Below are 16,979 nucleotides of genomic sequence, written 5' to 3'. Positions count from 1 at the left end.
CAGGTGTTTCTGACGACTTTTATGTGTAACAGGCAGTGATGGAGTACTCTAGTCACTATTCTCTGGACTCAGACTCGAGTCTGACTCAAGTAGCTATTCTCTGGACTCTGGACTCTGGACTCGTGACTCGATTCGGACTCAAACTCAAGTAATGGTGACTCAACTCGGACTCTTCTTTGGTGACTCGGACTTGGACTCTGACTCTAACACTGAGGACTCGAGACTTGACTCGGACTCGACTACAACACTATTATGAGCTGCTTGCCTAATAATACAGATTCTAAGAGCAACATTTTTTTACTGTGTGATGCATTTCCTTTTCCATTCACTGCAAGGAGAGGATGTTAAAAGACATTTGGGGAGATGCAGTGTATTCTTATGTATAACTAAGAGAACAGGTTGATGTCGCTATAATATTTTAGCTCGCAATTATTGTATCTGTAAGTTTTGTGTTTATTTAAGTCCTGCAATAATAGATTTTCACTGAAGTGTCCGAATTAAAAGAGGACCTAGTTTAGATGTAGTCTAAAGCTCAGACATGAAAGACTGTTTACACTTTGTTGCACTGTCCAATAATCCCCAAAGCGCCTCAGCTAAAATTCCTGCTGTGGCTTCACCCACACACACCTACACACACACACACACACACACACACACACACACACACACACACACACACACACACACACACACACACACCTCCCTGACCTCCCAATGCACGTCTTCCTTGTTCCCATTATATCAGCAGCATGTGTGATATCCATCTGTATAGACAGTGTGCATCTGGGTTTTGTGTATGTGTGTGTGTGTGAGAGAGATGATGCTAGCTTTCTCTGTTCCTTCATTTCCTGCCAAGAGCAGTGAGGAGATCTAGATTGTTAAAGCTGCCCTGATCTTCTCTGCTGTGTCTGTGTACATAATCTCATTGCTGATATGATGTAGACTTTCATACAGTACTAGTACTACCCACCCATTCTGACACAAATATAGTTTATTGTCATCCAAGGTAAAAGCAGCAGTTCATGAGAAGCTATTTTGACCTTATAGCACATGCAGAGCTTCACATATTAAAATCTACCACTTTGCGGATGTTCCTACTACGTGAGACCATAGACTGTATAAAAGAAGTGGACGTAGCCACTGTTACGTCACTCACTGGTTTGTGGACTACTGTTTTGAAGCCTGGTTGCTGGCCCCATTGCTGGCCATTAGATAGAATGCAGGATTAAAACATTTCAGCATTGGCTTCATTTTTCAGACCTGAAAGCTCCTTCCACCTTTTTTTAAACTGTCTATGAGTAAGATCCCCGATATTTGCAAAATGTACAAAAATTGGGTCCTGGCCACAGAATATAAAGAGAGTGTATTTGGATTCAGAAAACTTTCATGTACTGCTGGAATATTTGAACTTAAATACACAAACCACCAAGCCTGTGCATCATAAGCAGATAGATCCATGTCAATGAAAATACTAGTTAGTCTAGTCTTGGGTGTCTCAAATTTTAGAAATTCAAACACTGCAAATGTTGTTTTTTGTTAATAATCTGCCGTTTTGTTTTAACAACATGAATAAATTACAAATTCTGCACATCATGGCTGTGGTCACATTGGCCACAGAATATTTGTGAATATACGAAGGAAAAGCTGGGGCGTGTGAAGGTGATCGAGGTTCTAATGATGATCCAAATTAGCTGGTCTCAGTGTCAATTAATCATGCAATTTCTTAAGAGTGGAAAATGAAATAAGTTACCACAAAAAAGCCACACTGAAGCAAAAAAGGAAAGGGCTAAAAACATGTGAAATTAAGATATCTTACTTTGTTATAATAATATAGTCAGAGTGCCTTTCTTCACTTTTTAAATGAACATTTAATCAAATTGTTACCTGAGCACTCTTCCACGACCTCAGCAGACTCCTGATTGGCCATCACATCTGGAGCTCCCGATGCCATGGCAGCGCTCTCACTGCTGTGAGACAGGGAGAGAGATAGATGAGCATAACTTTTCCTCAATAAAAACATTTTTGCAATAATGTAATGATAACATGACTAATTGGATTGATTTGCACAGTTCAGCAGAACACTGATCCAAAAAAGCTCAAGGTGAGGGAGGAGTCTCATGCTGGCCTGACAATATATGCATACAACCAATTTTTGAGCAGGAAATAGATTTTCTTCCAAGACACCTTTTGTACCTGTATTAATCCCTCGCTGGATTACAAAGTGATTAAAGTCCCGTTTGAGAGTGTCGTGACTGCCAGTGAAAGTGGCTTGGCACGTGTAACCTGAAATCACACAGGACTTATTTAGAGGATTACCAGGTGCGTCCCAGTTACGGCAGCTATTAGCACTTTTGTTCAAGCAATGTGATGATAGAAACCTAAAAATCTGAAAACCATTTATAAATACGTGATGGTACCCATAGAAGCCATTTTCATTTAGATATCTGGAGGTGAGAGGTCAAGGGACCCCTTTGAAACATTGCCATGCCAGTTTTTCCCTCTCCAAAATGTAGTTAGTTATTTAGTTTCATATTACACCAATATATAGCTTCACTAGCTTTAAAACCGAGCCAACTTAAAGCCTATGAAAGACAGTAAGTCGGCCTTAAAGATCGAGGGCTTTTGATAAAACATTCGGTTTTCTCAAAAAAACGTCTGTAACAAGCCACTGCCTTATACAATCATTTCAAAACCTGTTGGACAAACTCCTAAATTCATTCACATTGATCTATTTCTTCACTCCTTAAAAGTTAAACATGTGTAATGTTTCTTAAATTGTTGAGACAACCTTCAATTTGCTTATTTAAACTTAAGCTGTTATGTTACACTTGAGTTCGATCTAAATGCCATCTCCAGTCCAATCCTTTGCTACAATCCAAACAGTCTCAACGGAGGCATCTCAGCTGTTTCCAGTGTTCTGCTCTGCTCTGCCATCCACTTCGGTCAGCTGAAAATGTTCACGTCTTAGCACCGGCAGATGCCCAGCAACCCCCAACACAAACTCAAACAGACCTGAAATCCCATTACAAACTGATATCTTGTTATTGATCGGACTGTGAGGCAGCATGGAGCTCGTTACTCTGCTAAGCGAACCTCTACTGTACGAGAGAACAGTATAAGAGGCTAGTGTTGGATACGTTTCCAAATTATAATAACATTTTAGTTTCATAGGTCATCATAATCACAAACCCCCAGTTTTAAGTGTCTGCCTTGTCCAGCAGACAGGAAGTTGGAGGCCATGTGATAGATCAGCGCCGGCACGATGAACCAGTTAGCCGCTCTCTCTCACACAGAGGGATGATTAATTCACCAAGATTTACATGACCTCGGGTCTCAAATCTAGTTAGCTATGCACGTTATAAACTAGATTTCCTGTGCAGTTTGGCAGGAAGCTAAGTCAACACTGATATGGTTTTCAGTAAATTTACATCTGAGAATAATTGTGGCTATGTCAGCGTACACTTGGTGCAGTCATTTTCTACGGAATTTATGGACGTCATGAGAATAGGGAGGGGAGGGGAGATATGAGAATGTTTTCTTAGGCCGAACTTTTCATTTACAACATACAGAAATGAGCTTGAAACCATCCAGCCTCCAAAACAGCTGTGATGGGCTACTACAAGGCAAAACAGATGGGAGCGTATCTATGTTCTCAGGGTCCTATGTTCCTCAGCTCAACATCTTTTTAATATGACATTAATATGTTCTCAGCAATGTTTTTCCCTAGGTCAAAACTTCAATGTATGTTTCACTGGGTCAATATGTTGAGCACATGGGCTGTAACTAACACTTATTTTCTTTGTCGAATGATCGATTGTTTGGTCTATTGAATATCATAAAATGGTGAAAAATGTCAATCAGTGTTTCCCAAAAGCCCAAGATGTCATCCTCAAATGTCTTGTCTTGTCTTGTCCACAACTCAAAGATATTCAGTTTACTGTCACAGAGTGAAGAAACTAGAAAATAATAACATTTAAGAAGCTGGAATGAGAATTGTTTTGAACTCAAAACTTATTAATAGATAAATAGTTGGATATTAATTCAATAGTTGACAACTAATTGATTAATCTTTGCAGCTCTAATTACCCACATAGCTTACTCCCTACGTATGTTACAGTGGCGGATCTAGAACATTTTACATGGGGTGGCAAAGGGGTAGCGAGAGATCTTGGCAGGGTGGCAGGGAAGACTGTACATGGGAACCCCCATATGATGCTCGGGGCCACCACACCGCAGCAGACTCGCTGTGTGCGAGCCAGACTGTGCGAACGCCGCTCTCGGCTAAGATTACATCTACAATTATTATTTATTATTAATTAATATAACTTCATTATTTGTTTCAATGTTTTAAGAAGCTTGTGGACATAGTGGCATAGTGGTTTGTTTTTACAAGCAACATTTTTTGAACACCAAAGTTAGGGGGGCAAGGCCCTACAGTGGGGGGTTCAACCTCAAATAATAACATCATGGTGGCGCTAGAGGTAAAGCCATTTGGATTAATCCTGTGGGAACCATGAATGTCTGCACAACAATGTCATAGCAATTCATCCAATAGTTGTTGAGATATCTCCAAAGTGGTGGACAGATCGACCGACCAACACCAATTTCAACGTTTTCATATTTTCTAAAAACACCCATTGGTTATACCAGCGCCATAAAAGCTTGATGGTGTTTTTTGCCCCCAACTGCTCCTTCCAGGCAGCGCTGCCTGGAAGGCACCATTGGGGGCATAAACACAGATAAACGCCATAAAATGACTACGGTCTAGTGCTAACATTCCAATTGTATGCCTCACAAGTCGCATGCTTAACTGTAAGCCAAAGCGGATGAGAAGTTCTCAAAGTACTATGGATAAAATCGGCTCTTCTGAGCATCCACGTCAACAGACCTGTCTCTATGACATCAGGGCAAACTCCTTCCGCTGATGAAGACCATGTCATATGGTTAACAGCTCCAGAAAAAGCTAATAAGTTGACCTTGAGTTGGGATCATATTAGCATAACAATAAATATGTTTAAATATGGTAGAGAAATGATTGTCATTTCTTCAATTCCTTTAGAAAGTTTACAAGAAAACCATGTTTGCACTGAGTGTGAGCAGGCTCTTTCTCTCCATTAAGGAAGCGGCTGGAGAGCTTCTTGTCAACTGTGTTTACAGTGAGTTTGTGTTATAGAAACAGATGGAACATTCCAGAGGGTTTGTTGACATGCTGAGGGGCTTTCATCAGTATTACCGTTACGCAGCCATTAGCTATTATCATCAACCCCAACCCATGTTAAAGTCATGAGAATCATCAGCATCGCCACCTTTACCTATAGCAGACATGTTTTTTAGTTTTTACCTATAGAAACAACTGAACTCAACTGTAACAGTCCGTGACATCCCCTCTTAAATAAACCATAAACTGTGGTATTTACACTATTTTGATATTTGCATTATTGCATCTCACGGCCATAAACAAAGACACACACTGGTGGTGTTGTTGCTGTTGTGAGCTGATAGTGCTGGACCGATCTATTTCCTGTCTGATGCCACAGGACAGGAAGACACTACAGTCAAAAGTTCACCACACACACACACACACACACACACACACACTCTCTGGTTACAGAGCCTTAATAACATCTCTAGGAAACAGATACTTACACAACAACACAGATAAACACAGACATTCGTGTAGTATGTTGTCTATGATATGAACTCAGGAAATGATGAAGTGCCAGGGAGAGAAGGGAAACCAGTCTAAAAACCCACTAACACCACCACAGGGCTACATGTTCTATCAACAGGTGAAAAAACTGAACATACCACAATAGGCAAATGCTAAAGTATTGACCTTTTAAAATATACTCTTATATTTGGGAACTAAAAAAATAATCCTGTATATGACCGGGCTGTGAGACTTTTTTTAGGGAAATGCTATAATATGACAATGATAAAGAAAGGAATAGTGTAAAGTTATATTTCAATTGTGGAAAATAGTCTCATTCTTGTTCTTGGTGAGAGTTAATGAGAAGATCAATACCACTCTCATGTGTGTGCATTACGGAGCTGAAGCTAGGCGGCGGTTAGCTTAAGTTACTGTAGCATAACGACCGGAAGCAGGGTGAACAGCTAGCCTGGCTCCCTCAAAAATGAAAAAAAAAACACTGCCTACTTACACATGTAAAGCTCATTCATTTACACATGGTATCCCATTTGTTCATTCCAGACAAAAGGAAATTATAAGTTATTCATACTATAACTATTTAATGCGAGCTAAGCTGTATCAAGCTTCTCATCTAATTCTCAGCAAGAAAGCGAATAAGCATGTATTCCAAAATGAATAGTCCTTAAGTCAAGTCGAAGGAGAGTTTCATGAGTAATTATCAAGCTCAAAGTCAGAAGGTCAGGGGTCAAAATGACTGACATGCACCCACTTCCAAGGCTGGCTCCCCATGGTGACATCCTTGGCTTCATCTCTGAGAAGGATGGAAGGATGAAGGGAAAGGAGAGGGACACAGAAACAGATTTGAAAAGAAAAGAGAGAAACAAGAAATTATAGATGAGAGGATGAGTATGGAACACAAATAAAGAGCGAGGGGGAGTGAAAGAAGGCAAGAGAGACGGAAGACAGTGAGAAAACCGAGGAGACAGGGACCAACACAAGACAGAGGGAGGGTGGGGGGGTCAAAGAGAGGGGTTGTGGGAAAGAGCATGAGAGGAAAGAAGAGTCAGTTAGATAAACAGACGAATATTCGGAAAAACAGAGGGACAAAAGAGAAAACCGACTTTGGTTGTCAACCAAAGATTGTAAGAAGCCCTTAGTGAAATTATTTTCTCACTTAAACATATTAAAGATCAGTAAACAAAGGCTTGGGATTGGCTTAGCAACAATAAACTTGGAAAGAGAAGCGAAAATAAATCTAGTACGTCTACAGATGATTCTTGTGCAATTGCCATATTTTCCGACAAACCTCTCCGTAAATGATGGTACTTTTGGGGGGTATTTTTCCCATATATATTTAAATATTGGGGGACAAACTGGTTTCTAAATAAAAATATAAAAAAAAAAATGTAATGTCACAGCAGGCTTTATTAGCAAGCTCTGCAAAAGGAGAACTTATTTGCGATGCTTAATAGTTTCAGATCCATGAAGCCTATCTCTATGTAGTAATGTAAACTTCATCAGGTTTTAGGAGTTAATATGCCCTCAGATAAACCACTATTATTGGACAATATAAACCAGATCTGAGCAGGCAGTTAGTTGCAGTTTGACTGAGTTAATACTTTGAATCAGATATATATATTATTACAGAAACTGGTTTAAAGCTTTGGGACACTGATGCTACGTTTACACGTGGTCGGCTTTTTTCATAAACGGACATTTCAACCTCTCCGTTTTTCAAAAATGACATTGTGCACAGCTGTTAGTTTTCAGAAAAGTGTTTGTTTACACGTACCTGTGTATATATGCCGTAAATGTCATCAAGAGCATGCCAAACCTGTAGGTGGCAGTGTAAGAATCCGGAAAATAGCAACAACAGTAACAAATCACTTCCTCTCTCTTCTCTTCCTCATTTCCTTGGCTGCCTAAACCTCCGTTTGTCTCAGTTTGCATGCAAACGTGCAAACGAAGTTTTCCAAAATCTCCACTCTGGCCGGAGTTTTTAGAAAGAATCGTTTTCAGAAAGAATCGTTTTCAGAGGCGAATTCTCCGTTTGCCTGTAAACAAAGGGCAAAAACAAAGGGAAATGTCTCCGTTTTTCAAAATAACCATGTACGTGTAAACAGGGTATTAGTTACTAATTTATGAAACACCTGTTTAATCTAATTCAACAGCTCTGCATAAATCCTATCTATTGGGAAGGTTGATTAGTTAGTTAGTTTTTGTTGATTTTATGTCAGAAAGCTAAAGTTGTACTATTGTGTATTACTGTGATCTATATTGACAGCAGGTTTGATAACTAAATAATTAAAATTAAGAATTGATGATCATATTTCAACCCCCCAAAAACATCTAATCCAGATTGTAATACAGCCACAACTGAGTTTGCAACATACAGCATATCCCACAGTTCACAATACATCCATTGGTTCATCCACCAACATGGCATCATGACTTTGCATAAACATACACGCCACTTTCCTAAAGCCAAATGGCGTGTTATCTGTACGCATTTTGAGCTATCCACGTGTATGTCTACGCTGTATACAGTGGATGTAAACATACACACCACGTGGTGTTATCACGAGAACGTGCCGTACTATCGCGAGAACGTCACACGCGTGTAAAAAAAAGGTTGGGTTTAGGAAAGAAACATTGGGGAAGGCTTAAAAAAAATTATCTTTTTTTCTGCTCTCTTTTTTCCTTTGTTAAAAAAATGGAAAACAACACATCTGAATGACGATAGCCATCAGTTCAACAGACAGATGAAGCCAGCAATGCTACGTATTAGTCTAGTCTTATAGTCTTACAGTCAATATTACACATTCACAGCTGTGTTAACCAAATATAATGCATAAGCTAAATCAAGCAGTAAAACATAATTCTACAGCGTAACACGGAGGGTGTGGAACCCTATAAACACATCTTTTCTCATAATATAACAGTGAAGCTATATTTCACAGTCCAGCAAAACATTTTACAAGCTGGAGCTCCCTCTTTACTGTATGTTCTCATATACAAGAGCAAGCTACATCACTTTGTAGATCTGAACTTGTTTGTTTTTTCCAAAATGGAAAACCACAACAGCAATCTTGGGGCCTTGATTACTTATTTTTCTGGCTATTTCAACAAAGTGTTTATTTTCAGGCGGCTTTTATTTTTTTTATTTTCTATTTTCTTGGACATATTTCTGGCAGCTGTTTATTAACTTTCATTTAAGGATACTTCTACAGAGTTGCATGTAAACACTCTCAGGCACACAATAAGCATTATTGGGAAGCTACTAAGTGTGTGTGTGTGTGTGTGTGTGTGTGCGTGTGCGTGTGTGAGTATGAGAGAGAGAGAGAGAGAGAGTATTCATTACATGGATTAGCATGTAGAGGTATTTGGACCAGTAGGGGGTCTACCTTTATTAGACACATGAAATAACTTAATTGACCCCACGTACGCACGCATGCAATTCAGATCAACATGGGAGTGAATGATGGGTAGAAATGGAACACTAAGCTTCTTTGTTATAAATGACTATAGCTTGACTTTGTCCGCTGGGTTGCTGTCCTTCTGACGTAAAGCAAATCTAATCTAGTTCAGCCTTAAACCCTCAATGGAACCAGTCACCAGACTTATGCTGCAGACTAATTGGCTCTTGTTCAGATGTCGGGCATGATGTCTGACTGCAACGACTCTGAAGATCCCCCAACGGTTCAGTCAAAAATTAAGCTTTTAGTAAACCCATTCAGGATTTTAAAATGATTTCAATGTATACAGGCACATCTTGTCTACCTAAAAAAGCGTAATCTAATGTAATAACATGGGGGCTTATAGTAGGTCCTATTATGGACTTTGAGCTTTTACAACACAAATCCACTCCACTCCAGTCCTAATCCTTCTGTACCACCAGCACTTAATTGGGCTAATATGGGCCTGATTACATTACTACAGCTACTAGGTACCACAGAGTAAAAGATTTACAACCAATCAGCAGCAGAGGCAGAGCTTAGAAAGGGCAAATGTACTGTATCAGGCAGCTTTTAACAAATGATGTTGACACTGCTGAGTAAAACACCCTTAGCACTGAAACCTGACGTCCATCGCTGCAGAGTTTTTAGTGGTTAGATCTGTGACCATGTTCAAGAAATCCTGCATGCTTTGTCCCTTAGATACGTGATTAAATTACAGTAACAATTTTTCATTATAGGCTCGAACAGAACAAACCCCTCAGCTGTGCGGCGGTCCACAGTAAAAGCATAGCTAAACCTCAGTCATGTAATGAGCAAACACCAGTGAGGGTTTTCAATGCTTTGCAGAATTTAGTATTATCTATAAACATTTGAATTTTGAATTATGCCTTGAGAATACACATAATTAAAAAAGGGATGTTTGAGGTAATGATCACTGCAACGTATCCACATATAACTGTATTATATCTTTATTATTTATTTTTTTGGCATTTTGGGCCTTTATTTGACAGCTGAAGACAGGGAAGGGGAGAGAGAGAGAGAGAGAGAGAGAGAGAGAGAGAGAGAGGGAATGACATGCAGTGAAGGCCCGCCGGTCGGACTCAAACCCAGAGCCGCTGCGGTAAGGGCTAAGCATCAGTACATGGGGCGCACGCCAAACCAGGGACGCTACCAGGGCACCCCGACAGTTTGTATGATATCTTATGAAATGTTTTGCACAATTACTTGTGCATTATATCACGCATGTCCAGCAACACGAGCGACCGAGGCGCCTGCAGTGCAGAACCTTTTTAGACAACAAAACTACTTTGTTAGGTTTAGGTTAGTCTCGCTTTTGCCAGACCTTCCTCCTCAGCGCTGCGGAGGAGGGTCTGGCTAGTCCACACAGCATTCTGGGATGGGAGAAAAACCTGATCTGGTTTATAGGTATTTCTTTAAACCAATCACAATCGTTTTGGGGCAGCGCTAAGTGCCAGACGAAGCACCGGTGCCTCTGCAAAATAGCCTCGGGAAGGAACTTGTCTTAATGGAACACGTGTACGTTCAAAGGTTGTTTTAGTCGTGCGACAGAAAACTCTGATTGGACAGATAGTCTAGCTAGCTGTCTGGATTTACCCTGCAGAGATCTGAGTGTCGTCGATATATAGACTAGGTTTAGGGAAAAGACCGCGGTTTGGGTTTGTTTATAACGTAACTCACAGAAGTTAGTTACATATGTAATTTACATAACAAAAGGTAAGTTAAAATAAGTCAATGTTGACTTTTGCTTTCGCACAGGAAACCAACTCCTGGGTGACGTCCTGTGTTTGTTTGACCCATCCATCCACCCCGACCTCCTCCCTACTTGAACTTTGTCGGTCTTTAAACAATGTCACCCAGCTTCCTCCTTAGAGGCAGCCCTGCATATTTTGGCACAATGATTACATGGGTTACGAACCATTTAACTAATAAATGGTTCGTAAATCTAATTTTCCTAGGTATAGATACAAACAGTTAATGAGAACAGCCTGACCATTGTGATGGTTCTTTGGCGTTTCCGTGTATGGGGTGGAGTAATCTGGACTATTAAAGCTCTGGCTACAATATACAGTACAGTTTGTTATTTTAGTAGGAACCCCCCTTCAATATATCACTGCTTGGAATCCATGTGGGAAACCTAAAAAGTCAAGTCAAAGACCCTACTTTTAGGTGCTTGGCCAGAAAACTGAAGAATATATTCCCCATGTTTGAGACACAAAAAGACAAGCCCTAAACTTGAGTTGCAGCAGAGTGAGAGGAGATGAGAGGCTGAGCCGAGGCAGTGCCGATGAATTGGCCATGCTAATATGATCTTAGTGGGTCTATGACGAGCCGCAAACCTTCAATTTTACGCAGAGAGAAAGAGAGAGATGCAGAAAAGAATCAAGAAAGAGTTGCGAGGCAGGAAATGGGATTTTTCCAGTCAGCTGTAATGATACACTTGGCTGACTGGGATGCGCCAATGGGTTCAGATATACTGGAGCTGTAGACAGACATGTTGTGTATACAGACATAAGCAGCATGCATGTCAACTTCAAAGTGTGTACAGTACACAACATAAAGTATGTACCATATGCAATTTAAGGAAGTGTACATTTAAAGGTCCCATGACATGGTGCTTTTTGGATGCAATTATATAGACCTCAGTGGTCCCCTAATACTGTATCTGAAGTCTCTTTTATATAGACCTTAGTGGTCCCCTAATACTGTATCTGAAGTCTCTTTTATATAGACCTTAGTGGTCCCCTAATACTGTATCTAAAGTCTCTTTTATATAGACCTTAGTGGTCCTCTAATACTGTATCTGAAGTCTCTTTTATATAGACCTTAGTGGTCCCCTAATACTGTATCTAAAGTCTCTTTTATATAGACCTTAGTGGTCCCTCTAATACTGTATCTGAAGTCTCTTTTATATAGACCTTAGTGGTCCCCTAATACTGTATCTGAAGTCTCTTTTATATAGACCTTAGTGGTCCCCTAATACTGTATCTGAAGTCTCTTTTATATAGACCTTAGTGGTCCCCTAATACTGTATCTGAAGTCTCTTTTATATAGGTATTAGTGGTCCCCTAATACTGTATCTGAAGTCTCTTTTATATAGACCTTAGTGGTCCCCTAATACTGTATCTGAAGTCTCTTTTATATAGACCTTAGTGGTCCCCTAATACTGTATCTAAAGTCTCTTTTATATAGGTCTTAGTGGTCCCCTAATACTGTATCTGAAGTCTCTTTTATATAGACCTTAGTGGTCCCCTAATACTGTATCTGAAGTCTCTTTCCTGAAATTCAGCCTTGGTGCAGAATTACAGCCACTAGAGCCAGTCCCACAATGAGCTTTCCTTAGTATGTGCTATTTCTGTGTCTGTAGCTATTGAGGAGGAGAGAGGGGGGGGGCAAGGGGGAGGGTGGGGGTGTGGCCTTGACCAACTGCCACTTTGCTCGTTTGAAAGCCATGATGTCTCTCTCTCTCTCATGGGTGGGCCAAATTCTCTGGGTGGGCAAAGCAGAGAAAGGGGAGGTAACCTTGCTCCTTATGACCTCATAAGGAGCAAGATTCCAGATCGGCCCATCTGAGGATACCCAGGGCTCGGTTTACACCTATTTCTAGCCACTGGGGGAACATAGTCAGGCTAGGGGCTAGGCTAACTCATATTAATGTTAAAAAACCTCATAAAGTGAAATTTTCATGCCATGGGACCTTTAAACATTTTCCACTTGTCATAATCTGTTTAAAAGAAGCTGAGATTGTTTTGACATGCTGACATAACACATATACATTATAGAAAATGCAGATATTTTTGATTAATATCCTGCTAATCTGGGCTGAATCTCATCTCCAATCTCTCGTTGGGTCTCACTTCTTCATCCTCCACTTTTCTTTACTGTGCACATGCTAAAAATCATACTAGGATTACTTAAGTTACGTTCAGAACTCCTTCATTAGCCAGTCCCATTACTTTAAATGAAGCACAATTATCCAGTCAAATCAGAGATGGACCACAGCTTTTTTTGAGAACAGCTAGAGTGAATTTCAACAAAAAAAAGTAACATGATAACCAAGATGCATTTCAGGACTGAGGGTACATTTGGATTTGTTTTACATAAAACTAAGGACTCATCAACTGCAGTTTGTTCGTTGTTTTGCGTTGGGTACAGTATATATTGTAATCTGATATCAATGTACAAAGGTGAGTCACCAACCAAGCAGATTAAAAAGACAGCGTTTAACTCAGTTTTCTAAAACACTAAGTATTAGAAAACTAAGAACACTGACTTCCAGAAGATAACACATCTACCTAATAGAGGGAAATGAATAAAAGTCTTAAAGGGGTACGCTATCTATTTTCTATAGTAAAATATATTTAGTTTTTTTTTTGTAAGCAAAAATGTTAAATCAGATGCAAAATGACAACTGTCATCCTGAGCTGATCAGGTAACATGAGCGGTTACGTACCTCAGATGCTATTTGGCAACTTTGTATGATCAAAGACGTTAGATTTTTAGGGAATTAAGGGAAATAGTTTGACAGACTCTCATGTCCGTACATGTTTGTTTAATCCGTAAAAAAAATGTGATGTAAAATCAATGGTGTTATGGAGAGTTGCATTCTGGAACTATTTCTTTGCCAGGCCAATGACTTCCTATGATGTGTCTCAAATTTTTATCTGTACTTACAATTGCTATTTTGAGTGCATAAGTGCGTCCACACTGACAAGTAGGCCTATGGGAAAATGCAGTGCACTATGAATACCTGGATGCTGGACTCATAACTGTCAAAAAGTTGAGTGTGGAACCCTGGCTGCGAATCCTAGGATAGCAAAGAAATGTCTTGCCCTATACTCTGCCTCTAATTGGCTAATACTTGTTGTTTGTTGGTTGGATTGGCTGGTCTAGGAGTGAGTAGTGAGATTGGTTACCAGGGTAAGCCAATCAGAGGCAGAGTTAGACTAGAGTAGGGCGGGACATTCCTTCGCCATCCTAGGAAACACAGATTCGCAAATTCTGGACTTCTCACCCTCAATAGTCACCATCTTGGCTACGTGGCAGAAGGCGAGGGAGGGACCACCAAACTTGTGAAAATGGCGGCTGAGGAAGCTGCAGGGGTTGTGGTTGCTCCAGGGAACACATAGCCTATATCCACGATACATATAGCCACATAGCCTATATCCACCACATGTTCCACCAAAACAAGTTCCTTCCCGAGGCTATTTTGCATCGGCACCGTGGCTCCGTCCGGTGCTTAGCGTTGCCCCAAGACGATTATGATTGGTTTAAAGCAGTGGTTCCCAACCTGGGGTCCGGGCACCCCCAGAGGGGGCGGCAAAGATCACAGGGGGGGCGCAAGTCTTTATCTGGTTTGAGGTTGAGGTAAAAAAAAAAAATTGTTAAACAAATTATGATAATACACTACAATGTATAATGTATACAAAAGTCTGTATGAAAACTATATATTTTGTTGTATCCTGGTTTTTTCTGCCGCCACAGCATCACTATTTTATGAATGAAACATGGCGGAGAAAGGTAAAAGTCCTGATAACTCCTCTGTATCAAAAAAGAAAGTAAGGCTCTATCTCGAGAGTTACCTCAACTTTGGTTTCGGGGGGGGGCTCAGCTTTTCTTAGACATAAGTAGGGGGGGCGCCAAGGAAAAAAGGTTGGGAACCACTGGTTTAAAGAAATGCCAATAAACCAGAGCACGTCCCATCCCGGAATGCTGCGTGGACTAGCCAGACCCTCCTCCTTGCAAGTCACCGTTAAAAAGAAGAAGAAGCGGTCAAATGTCGCGATCGTCATTTCCGTTACATAACGCCTGTGTGCAATTTGAGATTACCTTGTCGAAATTCACACACTACGCAAGTAAGTACGTGTGTACACAGTGTACTACATGGAAGTGTACTAACGGAAGTATCCGATTTGATACAGAGCATTGCTGTCAGTCCAGTCTTTGAGGTAAGCTAAGCTAACCGACATGACAGTGCGTCATCAATAATCTAATTTAACTCTTGGCAAGAAAACAAATGTTTTCCTCAAGATCAAAACAGAAATATCAGGAATACAGACTTCATCATCAATCACCACCATAGATGAAGAAAAGTAGCTCTTCCTGGATCTGGGTCATTTTGTGATGGACAATTGAACGCTGTACAAGGTCCAGTCTGGCTGTTTTCTTTTGCTATCTTGTCACAAGTTTCTCTGCATGTTATCTAATAAAACATGAATGGGGGGACAGCACGTAAAAAGGGCAGCATCCACACAGAATAAACATCGTTCACTCTCCCATTACTCTCTCCACAGATGTTAAAAAGCTTTTAGTTTTGTTATTGTATAACCCATCTCCATTACTTGAAGGAGCTCAATTTGAGCCAAAGGGCCATAAAAGGATATGAGAAAGAATGTGGCCAGATAACACCACACCAACATTTCTTTGTTCCCTCCTCCCCTCTTTATCTCTTCATTCTTTTTACCTCTGGACTCAATATCTCACCATCCCTCCTCTGTCTTTCTTTGTCTGTTCCTCTGTCTCTCGGGAACTAACTGGGAACATGGCCTTTAAAACCGCGGTATTTTCTATTGACCCATTCAACAATTCAACGACGTGGGACTATGAAGGAAATTATTGATTTAAATTTCAGTCCTCAGCTCTAAAGCATGACTATGTTAATTTGACTTTCCCATGTCTTAAAATGCAGAAAGATTTCAGAAGTTAACGGTACTGCCAAAACCTCCCAAGTGTGTCATAACTGCATGGATCAGAATGGATAATATTGCTTAGTTTAAATTTAGCTGACCACCATAAAAAAAGTTTCTGCTACCAAAAGAAATAAAAGTTATTTTCTTATTTTCTTTGTTGAAATGTTTCAACAAAAATCTGCCAACAGACAATTTTCCAGGCAACGTAATCAGTGACATGCGCACATTCATACAACACCCAGAATGAGGATGGTTCTGTGTTCCTAATTTGTGCAGCTGACAAACAGCAGTAATTTTATACAGTATATGCTAACGTTACTTTCTTTACGCTAATGCAACTGATTGTGTGAGAGGGGGGCTTCTGTACGCATGCTGCCCTTTGATGTTGTTGCAGAACTGCAAAGATTCATTGAATAATTGAAGAAATTGAAGTTGTCAACTACTAACTAATTGGATAATCGGTTTGAGTCATTTTTTGACTAAATATTCCCTGATTCCAGCTTCTAAAAAAATTTTTTCTAGTTCTTTCACTCCTCTATGACAGAAAACTGAGTTATCTTTGAGTTGTGGACAAAACTTGGGCTTGGAAAACACTCATCGACATCGACATTTTTCACAATTTTTCTAACATTTTATAGACCAATCAATTAATCGATTAACCTGAGGAAATAATCGACTGATCAATCAACAATGAAAATAAACGTTAGTTGCAGCCATGGGCGTAAAGGACACGGGGTACGGGAGGGACATGTCCCCTTTCACTTTCCATCTGTCCCCCACACTTACAACACGTCTGGGTCGATTTGAACGCACCATAAGTAGGCAAGAATGCACGTTACTCAGATTGCATCAGTTGATTTACAGACTCATACAGATATAGTTGATAATAAAATAATATATAGTAAAAATACATAAGATCAGCAGGAAATCAATGGGGTGGTGTTCCAGGCACGTTCAGCTGGGAGGAGGCCTCGGGGAAGACCCAGGACTAGGTGGAGGGATTATATCTCCACCCTGGCCTGGGAATGCCTCAGGATCCCCCAGTCGGAGCTGGTTAATGTGGCTCGGGAAAGGGAAGTTTGGGGTCCCCTGCTGGAGCTGCTGCTGCTGCCGCCGCGACCCGACCCCGGATAAGCGGACGAAGATGGATGGATGGATGGATGG

General features: G+C 40.4%; 1 protein-coding gene across 3 annotated transcripts in view; it reads right to left on the bottom strand.

Moving 5' to 3' along the window:
* Positions 1-16,979, bottom strand: part of zgc:66433 (uncharacterized protein KIAA1211) — a 67,715-nt gene that overhangs the window by 31,671 nt on the left and 19,065 nt on the right. For all 3 annotated transcript variants that reach the window (XM_028589931.1, XM_028589933.1, XM_028589932.1), the window contains exon 2: positions 1,885-1,967. In XM_028589931.1, coding sequence (XP_028445732.1) covers positions 1,885-1,967 — 83 coding nt within the window. The remainder of the gene's footprint in view (positions 1-1,884; positions 1,968-16,979) is intronic.

This window comes from Perca flavescens, chromosome 10, assembly GCF_004354835.1.
Source record: "Perca flavescens isolate YP-PL-M2 chromosome 10, PFLA_1.0, whole genome shotgun sequence".
NCBI classification, from domain to species: Eukaryota; Metazoa; Chordata; class Actinopteri; order Perciformes; family Percidae; genus Perca; species Perca flavescens.
Note: the sequence above shows the minus strand (reverse complement) of the source record. Positions and strands in the feature narration are given on the sequence as shown.